The following is a 27,778-nucleotide window of genomic DNA, read 5'->3' as shown; positions in this document are numbered from 1 at the left end:
CGCAACCCGGCCCAGCAGGCTGACTAACGGTTTGGCACTAAGGCGGACGTTTTGACATCTCCCCCGGCTGGTAGGACCGAGGCATCCCTGTGACTGAGATCGTAACAGCTAAGTACATTTATATTATTGTTCTGACACGTATTGACTTTGACCCGGGACTAATGACTTTAATCGCCTAAACCACACACTAGTGATGATGGCATAGACTGAATCCACGAGGACTGACGCCACCCACCCGACGCCATCTCCCCTACCTGACGAGGTTAGGAGTGCCTACGTACCACTGGGACATTGACAACTTGGCTCTATTGTTTAGAGAGGGAGGGATCCTAGACGCTCCTTGGGAGGGGGGGAGAGAGTTGGGAAATGGGACCTTGCCGCTTTATACCGTAGTGCCGCTACACCCGAACCACCGCTAACCCAAGGACACAGCCTGATGCTACTCCAGGCTCTATTAGAGGACTGGGAATGTGGGGGAGGGGGATCAGGGTAATGTTGAATGTTGGAGGGGGGAAAATGCCTGTGGCGGGTGGGCGAGGGTGGGAGAGGATGAAAATGCATATTGATGAGACAGGTAGATGTACGATATAGGGCCCACCGAGCACTGTACTCAACACAGGAAGGTCACGAGGTCACCGGATAGGACAGGTACCATAGATGGAGTGACCATACCCAGTGACGCCCCGGACACACACCCTGGACCTAGCCTAGACGCCTCAGCCAACCCCACTCTTAACGCAGATTACCCCACACTCTAGACCGCACTCGCACTGCAGAGACAGGCACCCAAGAATCACGCCCACTATCACCGACCGACGCCTGGACGACACGTCCCCACCACCAAGACGGCGACGAACTATAACGACCTGTGCTTAGCCTCACTTAACTTGACTGACTCTGACTCACCCGATGCCACTCGAGAGCCGACTGGCTATGAGCCCCAGCGGAACCCGGACCACCAGACGGGGGGGACTCTACAGACGCAATTTTAGATAGTGCTGATATAGACCCGGAGGGAGAGTACATAACCGCCAGTAACAACAGCAACAAAGTGCACACAAGACGCTATGCTTTCAGCGGGACAGGTCATCCACCTGAGACTTCCAGACACACCCTTGCACCACTTCGACCTGGCATAGGCCACGACCCGAACTAAGCCCGTGTAAACCAGAATCACTGAGGGGGCCACAGCCGCGGCTACTCCGGTATATACCGTGTAGTGGTACGGCTCTGGACACCCACCCAGTTACACGGGACCTCATTATATACAGGAGGGTACACCAACACCCACCACATAAGTTGGTATACACACACACCGCGCACACACTCTCACCACCACACTAATCACCCACACACACTTCAGGGGACAACCAACACAAGTAGGCACACAAGCACCTACGGAGACACACCCCACAATCGGCTTACGCCTGTGACGCGGTGTCACGAGAGACTTCATACCCACAGCGCTCTAACTCATCGCTGGACGCCCCGGGGAGTGCTCACCTGGCCCCCCGCCCCCCCCCCCCCCCCTTTTTCTTTTTTCCTGCCTCTCTCTCTCCTCTTTGTGCCCTCCCTCCTTTCCTTTGCTCCAGCTCTCTCACCCCGCCGCCCTACGGCAGTTGATCCGGCAGGCCCCGGCCCCGTTCCCGCACACAAGAGGTGAAGACCCCTGGCTGGAGGTAGGGACTAGACCGCACGCAGCTGACCGACGAGTGAGACACGGCAATGGCCTACTCCCCGACACCCCTGATCATTACGACTCAGAACTGCAGGGGCCTTAACACCCCTGAAAAGAGATCGCACCTCTTAAGAACCCTCAAGAGACACCACGTTTCGTTCGCTCTCCTGCAGGAGACGCACCTGAGAGAGGAGGCAAACTCGCTACTCAAAAACCGACATTACCCACTAAATTACTATAGCAATCACCCCACAATGCGAAAAACAGGGACAGCTATCCTGATCGCAGCTAACCTCCAGTTCGTGCCCACGGACCATCAGTCGGACGGTAACGGCAGATACGTCTTCGTCAAAGGAATCCTAGCGGGAAGGACGTATACAATAGCAAACATCTACACCCCGAACTCAGGACAAGCCAGCTTCCTCCGTAGGACATTGAGAAAGTTAGCCAATTTCACAGAGGGAGTACTGATAATGGGAGGCGACCTAAATGTCCCACTAGACCCTCTGGTCGATACATCCATGGGACGGAGTTGTGTCCCCGACTCGGCCCTGCAAACTATTCGAAGATCCCTCAGAACACTTCGCCTGACAGACGCATGGAGGGCACTCCATCCTGCGGACCGGGACTACACCTATTACTCCACGCTACACCATAGATATTCCCGGATCGACTACATATGCATACAGCAGGAAGGACTCACATTCCTCCGAAAGGCAAGCATCCATTCGACTCCCTGGTCGGACCACAGTGAAGTGAGGGTGGAATTAGAGTCACCTCTATATCGCCCGGCTAGGATGACTTGGAGACTCAACGACACCTTACTCCAAGATATACCGTCGAGAACATTGATAGCCGACCACATTCGTCGATACTTCGAAGAGAACTCCACAGAAGACGTTTCAGACATGACCATTTGGGAGGCGCACAAAAGTGTTCTGAGGGGCCACCTCATCAGATTGGCCACACAAAAAAAGAAGGAGGCAGGCGCACAGATTAAAGACCTCACCAAGCAGATAGCGGACCTGGAACAGTTACATAAAAGAACCCAACACGACCCAACTTACCGTGAGCTGACCCTGAAAAGAAAACAACTCACAGACACCCTGGAACGCAACCACATGAGACAGGTGCAACGCTCAAAAGCATTCTTTTACACGCACGCTAACAAGGGGGGCAAACTTCTCGCTCAGATGCTCAGGGGCCCGCAGAAACAGGCGCAAGTTCACACCCTGCGCACTAGACAGGGTAAGCTTACACAATTCCCAGATGACATTGCAAACGAATTCCGGATGTACTACTCACAACTATACAACATCCCTGACACAGATGGTGACACCAACACCGCACAGAAGAGAATCGAAACCACGAGATACCTACAAGGGTTCAATCCGGACGCCCTCACCCCGGAAGAAGCGGATGGACTTGAAGCACCTATCACTGAAGGTGAACTTAAGCTGGCCCTAAAATCGGCCAAAAACGGTAAGACGCCGGGCCCGGACGGGTTCCCGGTGGAATACTACAGAAAGTTTAGCGACGACCTACTTCCAAGATTGGTGAAGGCCCTTAACAACCTACGTGATGGAGCTCCCTTTCACAAGGAGTCCCTGGCAGCGACGATCACAGTGATACCTAAACCGGGGAAGAACACGGAACAGGTGGGTAACTACCGCCCAATCTCCCTCATCAACACCGACATAAAACTCTTCTCGAAGATCCTCTCCCTCCGTCTGCAGGACTTCATGCCTAGACTGGTCCACCCTGATCAGACAGGCTTCATCCCGGGCAGGGAAGCCAGAGATAGTACGCTCCGGCTCTTCATGCTACAACACCTGGCGAAACACCAGAAGAAAAAGCTACTGTTACTATCCACGGATGCGGAAAAAGCATTCGACAGGGTGGACTGGCACTTCATGATGGAGACGCTGAGGAGGGTCGGTGTTGGGGAGGGAATGATGACCTGGATCCAGACGCTGTACCATCAACCAAATGCCAGAGTCAGAGTAAATGGAGCCCTCACGGACAGTTTCGAGATTCGAAACGGAACCAGGCAAGGGTGTCCACTCTCGCCACTCTTGTTCGCGCTCACCCTGGAACCGTTCCTTGATAAAATCCGCAACAACCCCCGGATCCTGGGCCTTACACATAAGACACAGGAACACAAAGTGGCTGCCTACGCGGACGATATGCTGTTCTTCTTAGCCGAACCCCTTGAGTCGCTCCCACTACTCATGAGTGAATTCCGGACATATGGAGCACTATCGGGACTTAAGCTCAACCAGCCTAAATGCGAGGTCTTGAATGTGACGGTCAGGGGAGAGGAATGCGCCACCCTGCAACACCGGTATCCGTTCCACTGGTGCACGGAATATATGACATATCTCGGGCTCCGGGTTACACCTGAAGCTAGAGATATATATGCGCAAAACTACGCACCCCTCCTGACGGACATCCTCAACGACCTTAAGAGATGGAACTTCAACCATATCTCCTGGCAAGGTCGTATAGCAGTCATTAAAATGAACATCCTACCGAGGATATTATACAAGTTCCACACCATACCTCGCACAATCCCACCGGTATTCTTTAAAACCCTCCGTTCGGCGTTCCTCAGATATATTTGGAGGGGAGAGAGAGCCAGGATCAAACACGACACACTTAGCCTCCCCAAACCGTGGGGAGGACTGGCCCTGCCGAACCTCCACAAGTATTACCAAGCCACGATTCTACAACGCATCAGGGAATTGCACCTGGCGTCCCCTCAAAAACGGTGGACCTCCTTGGGCCGGGAACTGGCGAACAACCACCTACACCTCTTCCTATGGTACAAGGAAGCGGACGCCAAGAAGGACCTCGGGGAGGACTCGCCAATCACCCAGACCCTTAAGACGTGGACCCGACTGAGACAAACTTCCTACATCTCACCTACCCCGAGCCCCCTGATCCCCATTGCCCATAACACATACATTGGCGATGGAATACCGCCACCAGCATGGCCGCTATCGAACCACGACGGGTTCATACCGCTACATATGGCGGTCACAGACAGGGGGATGAAGATGCTACAGGACCTATCGGAAGTAGAGAGACCCACGTTGATGCACCAATTTCATTATGCCCAACTCAAACACTTCTATTACAACTTGCCGCATAGAAATAGACTGCACAGAGACCTATCGTGGTTTGAACAATTATGCTTCCAGACACCCGAGGCGGAAGGAACAGTCTCCACAATGTACCAGCGACTGGCGACAGGCGAGAGGGAGAGGAAAGATACCTTCAAGAGGCGCTGGGAAGACGCACTAGACAAAGAATTCACAGAAAGTCAATGGGAGCAAATACTATTACTACAACATAAGAGCTCCTCTAGCTCACAATACCAGGAGACGAACTACAAATTACTATCCCACTGGTACCGCACCCCATCTCTGTTACACCGAATCAGCCCGGAAATTCCAAACACATGCTGGAGATGCGGGACCGAGACCGGGACCCTCCAGCATATCTGGTGGGACTGCGACGGAATTAAGCCATACTGGGTGAATGTTGGGGACGAAATACAAAAAATACTGGGCGATCCTCCAAACCTGACGGCAGACCTAGCCTTACTGCACCACTCAGATAAACCACTCTCAGTCTACAAAAAATCGATCCTTCGACACCTCTTGAACGCGGCGAAGACACTGATACCACTGCTCTGGAAGAAGACACACCCGCCGACGATCGAACAATGGAGACGTAAAGTGGATGATATTCAAAAAGCCGAATCCGCAATAGCAAACCTGCTAGGCAAACAAGAAAAGCACGCGGAACAATGGGGACCCTGGTTCTTCTACCGCTCGCGAAATGCAGATGACGACTAAGAAGGATGTGGGAGTGCGGGACCTGGGCCTGCCTGACACGACCTCCCTATTTCCACACTGATCTGTCAATTCCTCACCCAGGGGCCGGGGGACAGGTGGGCAGGGACCCCGGTGGGACCCGAGCGGGGGACTCACCACGGTTGGGAGCGATTATTTGAGGGACGGGGATGAGGGAACGCCATCAGCGCACAGAGTAACCAGCCTTGCATGCAAAGCGCGTAGGGAGATAGCCACTATCTTATAACATAGAATACATATGCACTAGTAATCGATACTACACGGGAGAGACTGACACCACACTGAGCCACACAGGAGGGGGCAGGCGGATGGGGGGACGAGGAGAGATGCTCATAAAACACACACCACACCTACCACCACACGCACATACCAGCACCTATGACCACCAGAATAGGCACCCACACACACACCCGAAACAAGATTAGCCCAGAGATGACTCCCCAGGCACTGGGTACCTTAGCAGACAGATGGACAGCGGGAACATACTGACTATGAACCACAGTGACAGCATGACCCGACAGCTACCACCTAGACAGCTGGCACAGATAGGGGAACAAGGGGACCATTGACGCTACACTAGCCCTGATCCATGCACTGGATACCCTGGTACCAGCAGAACACGAGAACGCACCACTGGTGAGACATATCAACCTCCTAACGCAGAGACACTTCATGGCACCACATAATGCCCGCTGACGGCTAACGGGGAGGGGGGGGGGGGGCGGACGCCTCTTGCACCCCAGGGAACACATGGTAATAAGACCAAGACAGCTAACCCCTGACCCCGCCTAGTGGTAATCTACGTCCTGTATTGCTACTCCCACCACGATTGCAACCTGAAACCTACCCACCCAAGCTCAAGTAGGGATGTATTGACCCATACCCGAAGTGCTGGACCCACCCTTCAAGCCCCGAACCACGTCATACGCCTAACACCATTAGACCCATGTGTAAGCTATGGCTGGATAGACCGCTAAACTGACACCCAGAGCTTATACCTCTCGACATATATCCCTCTGAAAAGCAAAGGATACTACACTCATTTGCCCCACTTGACACTTCCAAAGGTTCTCCACGGGAAGTGAGTGGCTGCCCACGGGGGGCGGGGGGTGGGGGGGGGGTTGACAGGGGGGGGGGTATGGAGGGAAAGAAAACAGAGAACAGAATGTTAATATGTTGGCAGTTAGAAACGAGATGCTCATGTTAAGAGGCGACCTGCGTGTCGCTTTAATTGAAATGATTACTTACAGTTCTTACATACTATCGCTGTTATACTGATAGCCGGGACCTGCGTGTCCCAACTGATGTTTACTTACAGTTGACTGATTGAACTTAACTCCACAATAAACACATATTTACAAAAAAAAAATGTCATGCAGAACTAAGAAAATAAAATTTCTTAATTTCTCACACTTTTTTAGATTTTATTCCTATTAAATTATATATTATATATGTATATATAACATAATTGAATATAAATATATATATATATATATATATATATATATATATATATATATATATATATTTATCATGTGAAATGAAAGCCCTGTTTCTCCTGAATAAAAGTATATAAAATAAGTCTGGTTGCACTTAATATGAAAGAGGTAAATTGTGGTTGAACAGACGTATAGCTCAAATTACGGCTTTGTTCTTAAAATATAAATATAGAATTTGCTGCTCCTTCTCTTTGTCCTTCTATTGGTTACTTTCATCACTTGATCTCTGAACCAAATTAGCAATGTCTAAAAAATATATAGATACATAATTTTATTATGTATATATTTTTCAATATACTGATTGGCCCATTTCCTCACCCCTTTTGGTTCTTCTGAATCAAGGAAGAATTCTTCAGCTTGGCTAGTTTAGCTTTAATTTTGTAATTCGGATTTAAAGGAACAATATAGTGTCAGAAATCCAAGCATGCATTCCTGACACTATAGTTACAATATTACTGTTTAGGTCCCCAGCCTCTTTGTCAGCTAAATAAAAGGTGATTTTACTCACTCTTTTCCAGCACCGCACTGGTCTCCTTGCGGCTGGCTCTGCCTCCACCCCACCGACTTGGCTAAGATCATAAGATTTGATTATCTCAGCCAATTCAATACTTTCCCATAGGAAAGCATTGGAAGACTATTACGCATGTGTGGCAAAACAGACGCTGGACGTCAGTGCTGCACATCGTGCAGCAGTGACCCAGGAAGCACCTCTCAAGGCTGTATGAGTGACTGTAACTAGAAGTGTTACTAGACAGAAGTGTTACGTTAAAAAAGCTTACAGGGGCATGTATTAGACACCAGAACAACTACATCAAGAATTATAGTGTCACATTATTTCTCTAAAATATGTAGTTCAGTAAACAACTCTGTAAGTGTAGCATGAGATAGCATTGAATTTAGGGGGAATGGCTTGCAAAATTACTTGCTGTGAAAACAGTGGAGGATATGATTGTGACAGATTCAAATAATGAGTAAAGGATGTTGAAGTTGTGCTAAAAAAAGTTAAAGATGGATGTAGAGTAAATTTGTTTTGCAAGGAAACTAGTTAAACTAGTTAAACTATAACAAGGTATATACTTTGCCTTAATACACCTAAACCATGTCCAACAAAGCTGTCATCAGCAGTACTATCAGCAACTTTGGACAAAATTTGTGCCACTATTGGATTTTTAGCCAATGGGAAGAGTGCCTTTTAGTTAGTGCATCTTTATAATTCAGAGAAGAAAAAACATTGATGAAACCTTTCCTCTGACACATTGAAGGTTTTATATAAATAGTGTAATGTTCATTTATTAAGGCTGGTTTTCTAGGCATTTTCCTGTTTAATGATTGTGCCAAAATATTCTTTACTGTATCTCTCCCACTATTTTGGGTTCACAAACCTGTCACTTCAATCTATGTTAAAGAGGTGCAAACATTTTTTTTTCAACATATTGTTTGACCAATCTTAAATTAGCTTATTTTCTGAGACAGGTAAGCAGCATTCACCATTTTACTCTTTGTTTAAAATTGGGTCTAATTTTTTTGTACTGCTTTTTTTGCATTTGTATTATTTGGTGAATGTAAGAAATGGTGAAATTATCAATTAAAAAAGGTTCAAACCTCAAATAAGGAATAAAAAGTGGCAGATGTATTACAGAAAAGGTAGAAAATAAATTAACCAATGTATAAAGGGTTGAGTCTATACATAAGAAAATGTCACGCTCACAAAACTGATGCAAACGCCATTTTGTCCATGTTCTTTTAAACTACCTCTGCATAGATTGCACACTTGTTTGAGCAGGGTCCTCTTAACCCTTTGCTGTTATACATTCACACTGCAAAACTGAAAAACACTGTGGAATATATTGGTTATATAAAAATGCATATAAAAATAATGAGAAGACTGCAGGAGTGGAAAAAGAGAAAGTTGCATATGGTGAGAGGGATGGTTAGAAACCAGACCACAGACCAGATTGGATTCAGACCAACAGCAGATGGAGGCACCTGCTATGAGTTTAATGGAACACTCCGACAACCATAACCATTGCTGCCCAAGGTAGTGGTTATAGTGCCAGAAGTGCCCTGGCAATGTCCTAGTGTAATTTGTCAAACAGTTCTAAAGAGATTTGATTAATTATAAAGGTCCAGGTCCAGGGTACTATAACCACTGCAGTGGGGTGTAGAGATTATAGTGCTTGGAATGTTCCTTTTAATTCTCATTCAATTATATTTAAGATGCTATGAGATTTTCTTACACGAGTGTGGAGGTGTCATGTGGTTTATTTTCTGAAATAGATATAGGAGAAAATTGATAAAATGTTGTGATACTGTTGGAAAAATAACAAAATGGGGATGTTTTTACAGCTTGTTTATTTTGCAATTCCCTTTTCAGTTCACTTCAATTGCTAGTTTAGTAAATGCACCCTTGAATGTTTTCTTTTATGTATGATTTTCACGTCAACTTCAAATTGAAGACATATTGAAAAATAATTTGGTAAAGTTTCTGAAATCAATACCTATATTTGATATATATATATATATATATATATATATATATACTTTAATATACTTACAAAACTATTGTTACGTGCCCTGGTTTTTATTGACAGTGTTGACATTGATGTTAATGTTCTTTTGTTTCTTTTCTTATAGCTCCATGTGAAGCAAACTCATTTTTTTGTCATAGTAATATGTGCATTAATAACACATTGGTCTGCAATGGACTCCAGAACTGTGTTTACCCATGGGATGAAAATCACTGCAAAGGTAATATATATTTTATGAAAAGTTTAGAAATGCTCAGAAATGTTTCATTTATAACGATCAGTTTACTATTTGCTATACATTAAGAAAAACATGACGAAACAGTCGATCGTGTTGGGCCTTTACGTTGTAGTCAATAAAATACATAATTGCTGGTTTAAAGGTCCATCTTTTCATTTAATACATTAAATAAATGTGAAATTGCAGGTACTGTGTCGCAAGACAGATTTATAACACATTACTAATTAATTACATTGATTTACATCATTTAGTTTTTTGTTTTTTTCTATGAATTGATGATCCCTCTCTAATGTCCTTTGGAGTTTTTTAATGTAAAAATTGGAGCTCTATAAAATTTGCCAATATATATTTTTGACTTTAAGCTTATTGCTTAATAAATGATCACAAAAGAATTGATCAGTGCAGCATGTGTAGTTATTTAAGTGTTTGTATTAATACTATTGATAGGATATTTGGAACCTTAATAGTTATTTACTAGTTTTAAAAAAATCCATCTAAAATGCCCATCAATTTTCTAACATCAGGCACAAGATATTGAATGGTGCAAAATGAGCTGTGCTCTTTTGGTTAACCCCTTCAATACCAAGCACTTCTTGAGTTAAAACATATTAGCCATATAAACATAACAGTAATTGTACATATTGGTTGCTTTGCAGACAAATGTACAAATTGAAATATGTAAATTTACACCATTTTTATTTGTTCCTCCTTCATAAAAATATCTGTGAATTGAAACATTTTAGGCATGATGCACATTATACAGTATGCTTATCTTGCAATATTTCACACATGGTCTGTATAAAAAAGGTTAGACACAAAATGTAGTTTTCTCACATACAGTAGATCTGACAAAAATTGTAAAAAAAAAAAAGGCAAAATACTTTGCGTATAGGTATTTTTAAGGACTCTGAATGCATTACATGCAGTACAGCGCACTAAAAATATCAGCATGATGTAAAATGAATGTCTTCAAGCTGTGACAAAAACAAAGAACAGAAACAATCATATACATATAGCAGTAGTAGTAGAAGTCAAACAAAGCCAACCGATGACCATTATCAAGAACAAGAACTTAAACGTGGATCCGTAGATGAACCATTAAACTGAAACGAGGTTAACAGAGTCAAAAGATTTGGTTAGCAAATGAAATGTACTGTGAAAAGCATGAAACCCCCATAATCAAATACAGACAGTACAATATCAATAGAAATCTCATCCCAGACTTTCCCGCAAAAACGAAATAAACATGTGACATACCTAATCAGAAGCCTGAAGAACAATCTATCAACCAGAGGCGGTCAATTTAATGACAAAAAAGGAACAATGGTAGGGTTAAATATTCGCCTTCTGTCATTAATAAAATTAAGATTATAGTTACACTAAAGCTATTATAATCTACAATTTTATAACATGACTAGAAGGCTTCATATTTGCAGTTTTAACGCTCAGACAACAAGGCAAAAGAAGCATGATCCGCTCATCTGAAATAAAATTGATGGAAGGTGTCTTCCTGGGACCAGTCAGCTGAACGTAGGATGTCCTGGAGAGAGGCGCCCATGAGGGAGGCGCCAGAGGCCGCCGAGGCTCTAACCGAATGCGATTCGAAAGGTCGAATCCACACCCGCCAAGGATAACAACCATCTAATCCATCGTGCCAGGGTAGAAGAAGAGACCGGCTTGTGAGGTTTTACATTAGAGATCAATAATTGACTTAAACTGGAAGGGTGAAGTGGAGAAGTAAGCAGCACATAACGAGACAGAGCCGTTGCCGCGCAGAGTTTAGGTGAGTCGCGGAAATACAAGTAGAAGATAGCCGTTGAGTCCACTTAGTACGTCTAGACACCGTGAAGGTAACCCCGTCCAGAGAAAAGGAGAAAGCGTGTCGACATCGAAAGCCCGGACGTCAGAGACCCGTTGGAAGGAAATTAGGCATAGTAGGAGAGCGAATTTAGCTGAAAGCTGACAAAGGGAAAGGTCATGTTTATCAGGCTAGTCCTGGAGGAACGACAATACCGCGTGCACGTCCCAGAGGGAGGAGTACTTGGGCATCGGAGGCCATGATGGTCTCATGCCCCAGAGAAGTCTGCAAACCAACGAGTCCTGACCAATGGGGAAACCTCGGAGTGATACGTGAGCTGCTGAGATCGCTGACCTTATTAACTGAACAATATGAGCACCCTAGGTCAAACAGGTGCGAGAGGAAGTTCAGAACACTGGCTATAGGGGCCGTAAAGGGATCGGTATCCCGTTCCAGTCACCAACGACACCAAGAGTTCCATGCTGACAAGTAGCATCTCCTAATTCCAGGAGTACCGGAGGAGGTTTTTAGCAGACTATGATAATGCCTCGACATTCCAGGTTCCGCTGAAAGAGTCCAGGCCACTAAGCGGAGGTGGCCGCGCTCCACGTGAGGATTGCCTCGAGAGTCTGAGAGGAGCGTCTTTAGTGTGGATGGCAGAAGGAGTGGATCCTAATGGGATAGATCCGGAAGTTCCAGGAACCAGGCCTGACTCTGCCATAAGGGGGTCAGCAATACCATGGATACACATTGACGTCGTACCTGTAGCAGGACCCTGGAGATCATAGCAAACGGAGGAAACCCATAAGCTCCCTGAGATGGCCACACCTGAAGAAAAGCATCCACCGCCATGCAAGCCGGGTCCGGAAGCCAACTGAAGTAGGTTGGGACCTGGTAGTTCGTCCAGGAGGCGAAGATGTCCACTGTGAATGGACCCCTTCGGTCCCCGATCTCGAGGAAAACAGAACAAAGGAGCCTCCGGTCACTGGCGTCCTTCCAATGTCTGGAGAACCAGTCCGCCGTCAGGTTCAACACCCCCAGGAGGTATTCCGCCTGGAAAGTGATGTTGTTGCGTTGGAAGCAGATCTCCTTTGTCACCTCCGAAAGCATCCGGGAGCGGGCCCCTCCCAGGCCAAGATGTTGTCCATCCTGAGAAGAACGCAAAAATCTGAAAGGTGACTCGCCTAGCTTCAGATCGGGAATGAGCCCGCGATCAGTTCCATGCAGTTTATGTGGAACTCCGTCTCCATTTCCGACCATGGTCCTCCCATGGAGCCCATTGCGCAGGTTTCTCCTCAACCCCAGAGAATCGCGTCTGACTCCAGGACGATATCCGGGGTCGGTCCGAAAATCGCTTTGCTGTTCTAGGCTGACATGTGAAGCAGCCATCACTGCAGTTCGGTCTTGACATCTGGTGTGAGGGGAATCACCTGATCGCCTGCGGAGAAAGTGAGCCTTCGGGCTTTGCATGGCCCTGTAGTGATGGGGACCCAGGTAGATCGCCTGGAATGACTTGGAGAGAAGGCCCACAACATGTGCCACCATCCTCAGTGGGATCCCGTCCTGATGCAGGATCCTCCGGATTTTCCTTCCGAATGGTCGAGATCTTGGACTGGGGAGGCATAGGAGGCACTCCCTGGCGTCTATTTCGAAGCCCAAGAATTTGAACAAGGAAACTGCAGAGCGTGTGTGATAGTTCAGCCTAGAGGGCTCTTCGCAAAAGATCAGCAGGTCATCCAGGTAGATGATACAGCGAACACCCTCAGAGCGGAGGCGTGCCATCACCGGTTTCACCGGTGAAATACTACAGTGTAGAGCTGAGACCGAAAAGGAGGCAAGTGAATTGGCAAGGTCTGCCTTTCCAGAGGAACCATCGGCATGTAGGGTCCACCGACACCGAGAGATAGGTGTCCTTCAGGTCCAGTCTTGTGAACCAATCCCCTGGGCAGAGGAGGTCCCACAGGAGATGGATGTCCTCCATCTTGAAATGATGGTAAACCACAAAGGCGTTCAGGTTTCTCAGGTTGATCACCGGGCGGAAATCCCCGGATTTTTTCCTCACCATCGTCCGGTGCCCACTTTTCTAAAAGGGCTCAAATCTCTGCATCTATCAGGGATGGCTGCACCCTTGAAGACACGGGAGCTGGGGGAGGGTGAACCTGTGTCAGCAGGAAATGAAAATCTATGATAATCTATGACGTGGGAAGCACCCACGCATCTGAGGACACCTCCTGCCACATGTCCCTGCAGTGAAACAATCTGCCCGCTTGCAATAGAGTGGGAGGAGAACTGGTAGAAACTGTTCTCACCTGTAGGCATCCTTGCCTGCATCCTTGCCTGCATGTGAGCCTGGCTCCCTCTACCTCGGTCCAACCTTAAAGGTCTGTGAGGGGTAAGATGGGAAGAAGGATGGTGCATGGAATCCTCAGTGACCAGATGGCCAGAAACGGCTGGCGACATGACCCTGCTGTGGTCCAGCCCTGCCAAAAACCTTGGAACTCTGTGGGTGGCAGACCCTCTTCATTGAGGACTGGGCTTTGCTCAGAATTGTGAAGAGGTTCACGTGCTTCTGAAGCTCCTTGATGAAGGGTTCCCCGAAGAGTAGACCCTTGGCCAGGAGGCCCAGTTTGGCATCCATAGGAAGGAAGACCGCCTTTCTATGTTCCGTGCAGAGCGCCACATTTGTATTGCCCAGCAGGCAAATAGAGCACAGAGCCCAGTCCCATATGGAAGCTGGGTCCAGGGCAGCACCCTGTGAAAAAAAGCCTTGTCAGTGAGCATGAGAATCCTGGCCAGGGGGCCCAGCATGTCAAGCAGTTTATCCTGTGCCAGTTGGAGACCCCATTCTAAGGGTCACGCCAAATATGTGTCATGTAGGTGGAGACCATGGGGTCAGAGCGACCTTATCTGGTAGAATGGGCCTGGGACATTCCACCCATAATCTCCTGCACACTTCCCAGTCCAAAGGTCTGCAGACCCAGTAATGCATGAACTGTGCCAGGTGGTCGGGCAGCAACCATTTAGAGGATCTGAGGTGTCTGATTGACCAAGGGTCGAACAGGGGTTCACCCGTAGCATCCAGGAAGACATTGTCGTCCAGTAGGGAAGCCGGTGTCCTTTGTGCTGAAGCTTCCCCTGAATCACGGGGCCACATGAGGTCGTCCATGTCGTATTTGCCCCACCTGTGTTCCTCATCCGAGGGTGACTGTTCCACCCACCATTCATCCAGGTCGGCCATTGGTGGGGGGTTATGAGGTCCTCCTCCCCTTTGTCCGAGAGGCGCGTGCGCGGGGTAGGAGAATCCGAGATCACTGGCCCCTGTCGCTTTGCCATAAACTAAGGAGCCTTACCCTTCTGTGAGCATGGTTCAGTCCTTCCAATAGCGCTTGTGCGCCTTTGCCTGATTTCTCTTTGGAGAGTCTGACTCAGCCGAATCATCTGCCATGTGAGGGGTCCCTCTAGAGCCCCAATCTTGTGGCCTTGGCCAGGGCTTTTTCCACGGAGGCGGACACCGCCGCATTGATCATAGCCTGCAAGCTCTGCTCTTGTGTTGAGGGCTCCATAGCAGGGGGGCCATAAGCAATGTGACATCTAGGATACACAGAGGACACCGGGGGTGGCACTCCAATATAGTGGCAGATGCAAGCTGGATAGCGCATGCAAGACACTAGCGTATGTATGTAAATAGCCAGGCTGGGGCTTCCAAAGGCAATGGCACAGACAGCGCAGGCCAAATCAAGTGGCACAGACAAAAATCAGGCCAATCAAGAGGGCACAGACAAAGCAGGCCAATCATTGGGGCACAGACAGAGCAGGCCAATAGTGGGCACAGTTAAGGGCAAGCCAGACCTATGTAATAGACAGTTCTGAGATGCCAATCTGTGTAGCAATAGGTACATATAATAATAGGTATATATAATAGTAGGCATATAATAACTGGAAGGCTGGCAGGCAAGGAAAGGCCCAAGCGTTAGGGGTGCTGGGCACCACTTAGATGGAACCTTCAACACTATTTAACCACATGTTCTTTTAAATTGGGAAGGAAGCTGAAATTGCTGCCACTCAGACTGGAACTCACATTAGCAAAAATATATGAATTTTAAAATAAATGTTGATTGCACTCACAAACACAGTTGGATTGTAGGCATATCGTAATAGATAAGTATAGCAGCTTCAGGACTTTGGAACATCAGTGGTGTATATAAGAAAAAGAGAGAGAATAATAGTGCAGAGTATCTCAATAAAAGTTAACACGTTTATTAATAGTAACACTTACAAAACCGAAGTGTAAAATAGGCACATCACACTCAGGTGGAGGTCTCTTGTCACAAGGTCCACAGGAGCAGGAAAAGCCAAATAAATAAATCACCAAATAAAAACAATTAAAAAACAAATATTCTGAACACTGTAGCCCTACGCGTTTCGTTCAACGTTTGAACTTCCTCAGGGGCATCTGCTGGAGTGTTGTCCTCATGCAGGCATAAAGTAAAGTCCCAATTCTCTTCTTTTAAGTCCGTCTTTGGCGCGAAGCGATCAGCTGTGCGCCATACTTCCGGGTCCGGACTCCGGCGCACTTCCGGTTACGTCAAAATTACGCTCCGGAATTGCTAACCAAGCCTCGTTCTGATTTTCGTTTCGCTAGACAGCAAAACCATGCGTTCCACTTGCGTTCCAATGCGCTTTCCGTAAACGAGCATTGGAACGCAAGTGGAACGCATGGTTTTGCTGTCTAGCGAAACGAAAATCAGAACGAGGCTTGGTTAGCAATTCCGGAGCGTAATTTTGACGTAACCGGAAGTGCGCCGGAGTCCGGACCCGGAAGTATGGCGCACAGCTGATCGCTTCGCGCCAAAGACGGACTTAAAAGAAGAGAATTGGGACTTTACTTTATGCCTGCATGAGGACAACACTCCAGCAGATGCCCCTGAGGAAGTTCAAACGTTGAACGAAACGCGTAGGGCTACAGTGTTCAGAGTATTTGTTTTTTAATTGTTTTTATTTGGTGATTTATTTATTTGGCTTTTCCTGCTCCTGTGGACCTTGTGACAAGATACCTCCACCTGAGTGTGATGTGCCTATTTTACACTTCGGTTTTGTAAGTGTTACTATTAATAAACGTGTTAACTTTTATTGAGATACTCTGCACTATTATTCTCTCTCTTTTTCTTATATACACCACTGATGTTCCAAAGTCCTGAAGCTGCTATACTTATCTATTACGATATGCCTACAATCAAACTGGGTTTGTGAGTGCAATCAACATTTATTTTAAAATTCATATCTTTTTGCAAACAATATTGCCCTATGTCTGCCTCTATTATTGTATTGTAGATTGCCGTTTTGGTATTTTGTCTATATTTGTTATGAGGATATGAGGAGTCCTTTCTTCTACAATACTATATAACAAAGGGTAATTTTTTGCGTGTTTTTCACCTATTACCCACTGAGTGTGTTGTATCTACGCACAGGTGTATTTGTACCTATTGCTGTCATATGGAACTCACATTAGTCTTGGGCAGCACTCTGTTAGTACAGCAGGTAACTAACATCCCCCAGGACCTGAAATAGAAGACCCAGTCGTAGGAGTCCCTGATGATGGGAAATCCAAAAGAGGCCGGAAGTTGCTGCTCCCACATGGCAGGCCTGCACTCCCCTCTCCGCCCGCAGGCCACGATACGGTTAGATTCCTGGGGCTCGGAGATGGGTAGTAGGCGTGGGAGAGAGAGAGGTCCAGAGTAAACAGGTCCCGCAAGGTGGCGCAAGGCCAGCGAGCAGCAGGATCTTACACGTGGGGCCGCCAAAGACATACTCCGCTGCCCCGGCAGTCGAGAGAACGGGGAGGCAGCTAAATGATCATCTCCCCAGCGACCGCGTGAGGGGAAGACTAAGGCGACCCCCTGACAGAAAGGGGGACAGAAGGACAAAACAGGGGGAAATTAAGGGAACCCCCTGACACCCAAAGAAAAGAAGGGAATACAGCCAAAGCAGAAAATTCAACATAAATAATACAATAAAGATCAGCAAATAGAAGAGGGAATAATTTCAAATAACAGATAAATCCCACAGCCACTCATAAATAAATAAATAATTAGGAGGCAGTGGTACTCTGACCTGTGCTTGATGTGGAGCAGCAAAGAAAGAGGAAGTAGTTGGTTGGGAGCTTTATTGTTCCTTACTTTTTTCTGATTGGTTGTTTTCTCTCTGTGTTAATGTGCTGTTGTGGAGTTCTAGAAAAGAGAGACTTAAGCAAATATGAAGCCTCCTGTCATGTTATAAAATTGTGGATGAGTATGGCTTTATGGACTACATTTTGCACTGCAAAACACATGAAAAAAAAAACTTTATACATGTTTTTGGTAATGGAGGGGTTAAATAACTGAAGTCTGGAAAAACTGGACTTTTCTCTAGTAGAAATGAGAATTGTACATTTGGTTGAAATGTTATTTTAACTGATATTTTGTTGATACAGACTGCATTTATGCTCATAATTTCCCATTTGAAATCAATGGGGTTCTCTCATGCAAGAGAGATGCATTTGATTACCCCCAAAGTGGTGTTCAGTTATATAACTTCACTCTGCATGAGTGACCTCCATTTTAAGAGATCAGTGAACAGGTGTGCTACTTCCCCTTTTGGCTTCATTTAGAGCCTTAGAAAAATCTTCAGGAGAGACAGTTCTGTAAGAATCTCATTTATTTAATTGAGCAAAATAAATAAATGCATATATTTTATATAAACTGTATATGTACACAGTGCACTAAGATGTCCATAGGATTTACTCTAGCTTATCCCATTTGGACCACTATGGACTGCTAACATGTTAAATATTAAATTAATATTAATATAATAATATTAAAATATTAATTTCAATTACATTAGTCTCTTTAACTTTTAAGGTGCACACTGGAATTTTACAATGCTTGTTGGATTTTTGCCTGTTCCTAAATTAGTTTTTTTTTGGTTTTTTTTAACAACAGAATACATAAATTTGTTTTACTATAATCTCAAAGTAGAATATAAAAAAATAATGTTATAGTGTGGCATTTAGTTTTAATTAATCAATGTCATGTTTTGTATTATGCAGAAAAAAGGAACTCAAACCTTTTGGATCAGCTTACCAATACTAGTGGGACAGTGATTGGGGTCTCTACTTGCATTGTTATCATCCTCATAATTATATCTGTAATAGTACAGATCAAACAACCTCGTAAAAAATTTATCCAAAGGAAAGCAGACTTTGACCAAACTGTATTTCAGGAGGTGTTTGAGCCTCCTCATTATGAGTTATGTACTCTTAGAGGTACAGGCGCTACAGCTGACATGGCAGATATTGCAGATGATTTTGAAAATTACCATAAACTAAGGAGATCATCTTCAAAATGCATTCATGACCATCACTGTGGATCACAAATGTCTAGCACTAAGGGCAGCCGTAGTAACCTCAGTACAAGGGATGCTACTATATTGACAGATACGCAAAACCAACCTGTTAATCCCATTATACCACCTACAAACCGAAGAAATATCCTTGTAATGAAGCATAGCTACTCACAAGATGCTGCAGATACATGCGACATAGACGAAATTGAAGAAGTTCCCACCACCAGTCATAGGCTATCCCGACACGAAAAAGCTGTCCAGCGGTCAGTATCAATAAATTTTTGATGAAGACTATTTCCTAAGGACATGTTATTAATTCCAACTGTTTACGTTTCATTCATTTTTTTTAATCATTTCTGTCCATTAATGTAAACATTTCTCTCTTTTTAATATTTTTCTCACAACGATCAGTTTAATTTATAATGAGCACACATTCATCACAAAAAGAAAGCATTGCTTTCTTCTTTTAACATTGTCATAAAAAAGAAGTTTGGTAAAGAACAAAATGCTACTTTTTTAATCTAAGCTCTAAAAAGGCGTGCAAAGAAATCAAAATAGGAAATTAGAATTTGTTTGGTGAATGAATATATTTTTAAACCTCTTCTATGCTTTTTTTTTAGTATATATAAGTCTGTCATGTCTCTGAAAGCATGTAAATCCAGACTTGCATATAGACACCCCAATGTTTCTCTAAGATATGATGTATTGCTCCTTGAATATTGCATATAAAATGTGGTTCTATTTTAAGAAACCGTTAAATAGTGCAAGACTTTATAATGCACAAAAAAAGTCAATATATTTTATACTATGTAATGCAAACTAAATGCATGTATAGAAGATTACATATTTTCAAAATGATGCACAAAGCCATTACTGGTATGCTGTAGCATTTAATATTTGTATGAGCATCTATGTTTGTATTGCATGCATATTATGTGTGCTTCTGTGTTTCTTTACACGCACTACATACTTTATTTGCACATTAAAACCACTTATATCTCTTAAAAACTCTCCTCTTTTTTCAGTGTGTTTTGCATGCCATGTGTATCTGTGTTGGTTGATTTGTATGTGCTGTACATATATGAATATAATACTTTTATGCAAACATATTGAATGAAAAGTCATAACATTCCAGGTTCTGCCTCATTGGGTCTCTAAGTAAACATGAAACTGAATACAACACAACTAGGGTATGAAAAAGAATCTCAAGGTAAGCAAATTTGTTTTTTAATTTATTATTTACAATATTTTAATACATATTAAATATAGATTTTTTTATATTTTCATTGCCCCTTGTTAATATTATTAAGGGGTACTCCAAACATCATAACCACTATTGCCCATGGTAGTGTTTATGATGCAGGAATTTCCTTGACCTGGATCCTTAGTAATAGGGAAAACCCGCTTAAAGTGGCACTGTCATGCCGAACTTACCTTTCTTTAATCGCTTTCTCTTCTCTCCCTCTCTCAGGACCTGTTCTTCATTTCTTCCTGTCTGCTCTAGTTTTCTTTAAAACATAAGCCAAAGTAGCCAACTTCACTAATACTAAGTAAAGATTACTTAGAATTAGTTATCAATCTGCCCCTTCTCGCTATATCGCGAGTAGGGGCATGTATAGTAAACAGTGAGTGGTGGGTGGGGGCCCAAAATGACAATGGGGGGACCTATTGTCCTCCCCCAGCCCCCACCCATGAGCAATGGGTGGGGGCCCTAAATGAAAAAGGGGGGGATGGACTATTGTCCTCCCCCCTGGCTCCCAACCATGATCGGGGGGAGTGAGGGGGGGGAGACAATAAAACTAAATACCTAAATAAAAATACTTACCATTTGATGTCTTTTTTTTTCTAAAATCTTTTTTTTTCAGCCCCCGTTTATGTAGGAAAATCCTGTGGCTTTAGCTTTTAGCCACATGATTTTCCTACATAAACGAGAGTCTTTTAATTACATCTATTTACTCATTTTAACCCCTGAGAGCTTGAGTACTTCCCAACAGGATTTCTTTGTAGACCTGTGCCTGTTTGTTGCTACTGTAGAGGTAGATTGATTTAAATATGTAGTGCTTCTCCCTTCTAATACTACATCCTGTTCACTTGAATTTTAGTTTAAATTTCAAATTTTAAAGTTTAAATTTCATTTTAGTAGCTCACACTGTTTCCATTTTTTTTTACTACAATTGACACTGAGCTATGTAGGTTTCCCCTCCTTTTTAATTGATAGTGATTATAACTTTTCACTTTTTGCTGCACCTATTTTGTATGTCAATTTATAATAAAGTTTATTACCTATAAGATGATTTTTTTAATCTAAAGGTAATTCCGGTGGGGTACAGCACCTCCCTTTTTCAGGGGAGCCATCTGACTTCATTAGTTGTATTCTTTGTCTATAAATACAAATCCGTTATACGAAAGGAGCCGAAAGTGATGGGGTATTCCTTCACAGCCTTCCCACGCCCTTCAATTTGACTTAGAGCGCTCTGGTTGGTTTAAGCCATCCAATCAGAGTGCTCTGACAGGTAAATGAAGAGACTGACAGGTAAGTCTCTACATTTACCTGTCACAGCACTCTGAATGGTTGGCTTGGAATCCAACCAATCATAGTGCTCTGAGTAATTTTACACAGTGTGGGAAAGTTCTTTCGACCAATCAGTGGGTTATAAGTTAAATTACACAGCATAAACCAACCAATCAAAGCGCTCTGAGCCAAATTTCAGGGTGTGGGTAGGCTTTATAAGCCTTTCCCCGCCCTGCGGAGCTCAGTCTTTGCGGTATCCTCACTGGGTAAAGATGGAATATTTTTTTAGCCACAGGAATTTTGTTCTGTCTAATTTGTTGTTTTTTTTTGTGCTTGGGTTTTTTTTTTATTGTATAAGTTTGACGGATATTATGTTTTTTTATTTGCCTTTTTTGGGGCTGAAAAAATAAAGTTTTAGAAAAAAAGACCTTTAAATGGTAAGTATTTTTTATTTATAGGTATTTCGTTTTATTGTCTACCCCCTCACTATTTTTAAGGTGAGGGGGGTAGGTAGGGCTTTATTTAATCTTATTTGGGTGGTGGTGGTGGGGGGGGGGTGACTAGGGTCTTAGGGACCCCTAGCACCTGGGAAGGTATTTTAGGTGAGGACAATAGGTCCCCTCCATTGTCATTTAGGGCCCCCAAATGCTCATGGGTAGGGGCCAGGGGCGAGGACATTAGGTCCCCCTGTTGTTATTTAGGGTCCCCACCCACCGCTCAGCTCATGGTATTAACTCTAAAACATGACATGGAATCTACAAAAATACAAAATTGTATAGCCGAATCTTAAAGGCATAGTAATCAAATATTAGACAATATGACAATGTATAAATGATAAACTAACATTCTTGAAGATATAATTTGACAATAAGTCAGAATTGAAACCAGGGCCGAAAGTAAAAATAGTGCTATAGTAAAAATTACAGTAAATTTAAAGGGCAACCAAGCCTGGAATACAGTATTGACTGTTTAGCTGATCTTTTCTTATAGTCTGACAAAGTGTCAGCAAATATTTAATCCTATTACCCCACATGTAAAGTTTCAACATGAATGCATAATCATCATAAAATAATAACCATTCAGAACACACGAGCATCACATTGGAAATTAAAATAGTGTTTTCCAGTTAAGTCAAAATTCTCCCCATGTGAATCCACCACAATCTAGGTGGACACAAGAGATTAAGACTTCTCATCAAAATACACTAAAAAACAAAAGAGAGAATTAATCTCAGTATAAAAATGGAGAATGAGTCTGCATATAATTATAAATAGGAGGATATTGACAATTCTCTATTGAGTCCCTTGTGTCATAAAGTGTCTAACGTGTGAATCCAAAAGGACTCCTTCTTTTTAAGTAGGGCTTGTCGATTGCCACCTCTCCTAAGTGGTGGTATATGATCAATTACCTTAAAGCGTAGTTGAGATATATTATGATTACACTCCATAAAATGGGCAGGTTTCGGCAGTTCTTTCTGTCTAGTTCTAATGGTAGATTTGTGCTTATTTAGTCTCTCACGGACTTCATTGTGGTCTCTCCTACATAGAGAAGGCCACATGGGCACTTAAGGACATAGACAAGGTAGGTCGATTCACAAGTAAAAAAGCTATTTACATTATAAGAGAGACCATTCTGGGGAGAAAAGAATTTGTCGCTATTAATGATGGAATTACAATAACTACAGTTATGACATGGAAAAGCACCATAAACCGGTGTGGACAGAAACCGTTGTGTTTTTGGTTTCAAGGAGCCAATATCGGCTTGAACCAACATATTTCTAATGTTCTGCGGTCTTTTATGTGAAAATAAAGGAGTAGCTTGAAATTCCGGAATGTCCAGGAAAGGATCTTTTCAATTTCCCTCAGTGTTTACAAACAATATTTGCTACTCTATTGCTTTGTAAGATAAATGTGGAGACAAAAGGTATCAGAGTATGATTATTAGATGTTCTTTTTTTAGATGTCAATAAGGAATCTCTCTCCATTCTCAGTACTTTTTCTTTTTCTGAATCAAGGAGTGCAGCAGGATAGCCATGACTCAAGAACTTATCACTCATCTCATCGAGACACTGTGATCGTTTTATAGGATCTGACATGTTTCTGGCTACTCAAATGTATTGACTACAGGTTATAGAATGGATAGTCTATTGGGGATGTAAACTATTAAATTCCAATAGACTATTCCTGTCTGTGGGCTTGGTCTATTAATCTGAGTAATCTTTAGGTCCAGGAAACTAATAGTGGTTTCACTACATTCCATGGTGTATTGAAGTTCTTCATTCATATCCTTAAAAAAAAGTATCTAGTTCTTCCCTGGTGCCACACCATATGCCCAACATGTCATTGATGAATCTCCACCAGACACCCGCATGTGCAATGAACAAGTCATGCACATATACATGTCCGGTTTCTTTACCCGTATGTCTCACTTCCTCAATTCCAACTCTCTTCTTGATCCTCTTCAATGTGGCTTCTGCCCCCTGCACTCTACTGAGACTGCTGTTTTCAAAGTTACTAACGACCTAATCGCAGCTAAATCCAAAGGCAATTACTCCATACTAATTCTTCTTGACCTATCTGCTGCCTTTGACACTGTTCATCATGCTCTCCTTCTTAAAACTCTTCAATTACTTGGTCTCTGTGACTCTGTTCTCTCGTGGTTTTCGTCCTCTCTCTCCCAACACTCATTCAGTGTCTCCTTTTCTAATGATACCTCCTTCCCTCATCCTGTCTTGGTTGGGTCCACCAAAACTCTGTTCTTGGTTCCCATCTATTTTCTCTTTATACTGCCTCTCTTGGCAAACTTATTACCTCTTTTGGATTCCACTACCACCTGTATGCTAATGACACCAAGATATATCTCTCATCTGCAGACCTCTCCCCTGCCGTCCTTCAACTTGTCACTGCTTACCTTTCTTCCATCTCTGAATGGATGTCCTCCCGCTTTCTGAAACTTAAGCTCCTTGTCTTTCCTTCTCCTAATACTGATCCTCTTCAAGTTAGTGCTATCCACATCAGTCCATCCTTGCAAGTATGCTGTCTTGGCATTATACTTGATTCAGCCTCACCTTTGAGTCTCACATCCAGTATGTTATCAAATCCTGTAGATTTCATCTTAAAAGCATAGCCTGCAACCACTCCTTTCTTAGACATGATGCTACTAAGGAGCTTGTCCATGCTCTAGTAATTTCTGGCATGAATTATTGTAACCCTCTCCTAATTGGTCTTCCCAAAGGCCATATTGCCCCGCTACAGTCTGTAATGAATGTCAGACTAATTTTCCTCTCCAGTCGGTCCTCTGACATCTCACCCCTCTGTCAGTCCTTTCATTGGCTTCTTGTATCCTATAGGAGTCAATTCAAAGTACTAATCTATACCTATAAAGCATTGAACAATTCTAGACCCTCTTATATCAGATCAATAGGTATGCCACTTCTCGGTCTCTATGCTCTGCGGAGGACATACCCCAAGCAGGTCCAATATGTAATTTCAATGAGACTTCCAATCCCTTCTCAAGTGATGTTTGAAAAAGTAGATGAGCAGTTAGAAATTGCTTAAAACTTTTATTTTTTACCCTCACCTGCAATTGGTAGAATATAGGGAAGGAAAAAGTCAAAATTAAGTTGCATGTCAGAAACTGGCAGCAAAAAGTCATCTGCTAAATGTAAACCCTTTCACTGTGAGTTGTCATGTGAGGGTAAAGGAGACATCATATTGCTGAGCACATAATAATGGGAGACCAAGGATTCTTTTCTTTTTGTTGTTTGAATATGTGCATAATGTTCGTGCTTAATAAGGTAAATTGCAAATGCTATTAAGTTTGTCTCGAACATTATGGGATGGGTGTAAAATTTATTTCAAATACAATTGGGCTCTAATGTGCAAATGTATCCACTCTTTTTTTCTTTTTTTAGTGTACATTTAATGTTAATTTTATTGTATAGAGTATGTGAAAGCTTTTGGAAATAGCGATGTTTATACTCATCATAAACTGTATATGATATGGTTATATGCACTGTACCTGGTCAATTATAACGGGATATATTATATGGATAAGGATTATATGGGATGGAATAATAATATATTTAGTGCTTAACTAGTTGATATCACAGATAATGAGCAACATATTTGTACAATTAAAAGTATATTGTTTATTTATCAGCTTGTCTATTTGCATTTAATGTTTCAAAATGATGTTTGTTATTATGAGTTGCTTTATATTTTATGCAATTATGTATATTCATATGTATCATTAAAATGTATTTACTGTGTTTTTTTTATTTCAGAGAAGAACACTTTTTACACAACTAGGAGACAAATGAACTGTTCTTTAGAATATTGTCACAACCATCTTCAAAAAAAGAGGACTGTATTCAAAACTCATTCCACTGCCTTGTTACAAATGTAGGATTTACAGACATTACTATTCTCAACATGATGCTCCTGCTACTCAATGACATTTGTTTGTAATTTGGTTGCTGGCCACCAAGTGCTCCTTAGTTTTTAAATACATTTTGAAATTTACTGGATACTTGAAGAAGAATCTAGTTACTGATTGCAAATATCCCAGCATTATACGGCATTTTACTTTTGATGAGCTGACAATTTGTTTTATGTTTTATTAATGGATCTGTTGTGGAATCAGGAAGAAAATCTCCTTTCAATGAAAACTCTTTCTTAGTCTGTATTTGTACATTATTTCCACCTTACTAATAATTACTTGAAATAAATATTCCTGGCTTTGAATATTAGTAATACATTAAATAATAAATATGAAAATGGTGTTATTGAACTTAACAACAGCTATTGTTTGAACAAATGAAAAAATGTTTTAGTAAAACTATTAAATGGCAATAAGATCCTTTTCTCTTTTTTTTTTTTTCATTGGGGAGGAGGTTATGACTTAACGTTTTATTTACTTTTATTATTGTAAACACTTTGGTGTCCAAATATCCAGTGTGTCAACTGACTTTTTAAAGGAAAATTACATGATCAACGTCATCCCAAATGGATTCGGGTTGGCTAATTCAAAACAGCAAATAAATACTGAGGCTATTCACTGATGGCGGAGTATAGAATTTACAGCTCTATCTTGAAAAGAGCCAACGAGAACTAAGCATTATGGAACTCTTTATGTTGACTGATTGCTAAATGAAATAGTTGTGATGCTATTTTAAAACCCTGCTAGCATTATTAAGCTGCCAGCAAATTAACCATTAAATACATGTATATTAAAAAATGATTGGACATCCATGAGACCATTGTTATGCCAGGAATGAAACTAAAATGGGTGAGGATTGCATTAAAAAATGCAGCCAGTGTTGCATGTAGGACGTATTATAAAGGGGAACATATGTTTTATTATAGGTCAGGGAAGCATCCAACCTTCGCCTGCTTTTTTTTCTGGTTGAAGAAGAAAACTAGTTAAGTTTTGGCATCAGTTAAATTCAGTGAATTTGGTCCCCCACTAGAACTGAGCTTTATATCTGTGATGGGAAAAATAGTTTGGATTTGTGCTAGGAAATTAAATGCCCTCTAGCATATAGGCGTTTTATTAGTCAGTGGATTGAGAAATACATTGTCTTTGTTTTAACTAAAATCAATATGCCATACATATAGAACAAAGGAATAGCAGAGATACAGCATTTTTCTGATGGCTCTTATAATTTCTTGAGGATCAGTGGACTTTAAGTAAGCCAGTGCTACCTTCCCATTTGTGTTTAGTAAGGGCATCTACAGGACTTGGGGGAGGGGGGGGGGTGAAAAGAAGAGAAGGGGACAAACATCTAGATATCAATAAGTCATGTAACCCCAGAATTTAATGTTTTAGCCATGAGCTCATAGTCACATTCAAAGATAATGGAGTTGGAACATTATCAGGGCAGCCCACTTATTTTATTTTGTTACCTTTTACTGGAATTGAGCCCTCTTTTTTACTGAATGTCCTAGGAAATTCCCATTTAATTGTGTGTTTATTCATTCAGTTCAATGTTTTACACTAGTAGGCTGTTCAGGCTGTTTGGGCTGGGAGATCAGGAACATTCATTCCGAAATCCTTATCTGAATAAATATGGGGGCTCAGTTAGGCAAATGCCTTCCAAGTCGCAACTTATTGGACGATCATATTGTTATGTTTGCAAAAAGGCAATTTACTGTCTCTAGTGAATAGTGAAGTTGAGTATTTTAACCAATATAGTGACATTATATTGAATACAGCCCTTTGTAAGGTTTTATTTTACTATGACATTGTTTATAAATTTACAGT

At 42.8% G+C, this 27,778-nt stretch overlaps 1 protein-coding gene across 1 annotated transcript in view; it reads left to right on the top strand.

The window, feature by feature from the left end:
• Window positions 1–27,108, top strand: part of NETO1 (neuropilin and tolloid like 1) — a 196,329-nt gene extending 169,221 nt beyond the window's left edge. Inside the window, exons 9-12 of the mRNA XM_063451616.1 lie at window positions 9,693–9,806; window positions 18,707–19,265; window positions 20,138–20,212; window positions 25,800–27,108. Coding sequence (XP_063307686.1) covers window positions 9,693–9,806; window positions 18,707–19,265; window positions 20,138–20,198 — 734 coding nt within the window. The 3' untranslated portion in view covers window positions 20,199–20,212; window positions 25,800–27,108. The remainder of the gene's footprint in view (window positions 1–9,692; window positions 9,807–18,706; window positions 19,266–20,137; window positions 20,213–25,799) is intronic.
• The last annotated feature ends 670 nt before the right edge of the window (window positions 27,109–27,778 follow it).

The sequence above is a fragment of the Pelobates fuscus genome, chromosome 4 (assembly GCF_036172605.1).
Source record: "Pelobates fuscus isolate aPelFus1 chromosome 4, aPelFus1.pri, whole genome shotgun sequence".
In the NCBI taxonomy this organism is placed as follows: Eukaryota; Metazoa; Chordata; class Amphibia; order Anura; family Pelobatidae; genus Pelobates; species Pelobates fuscus.
This window is presented reverse-complemented; position numbering and strand designations above follow the sequence as displayed.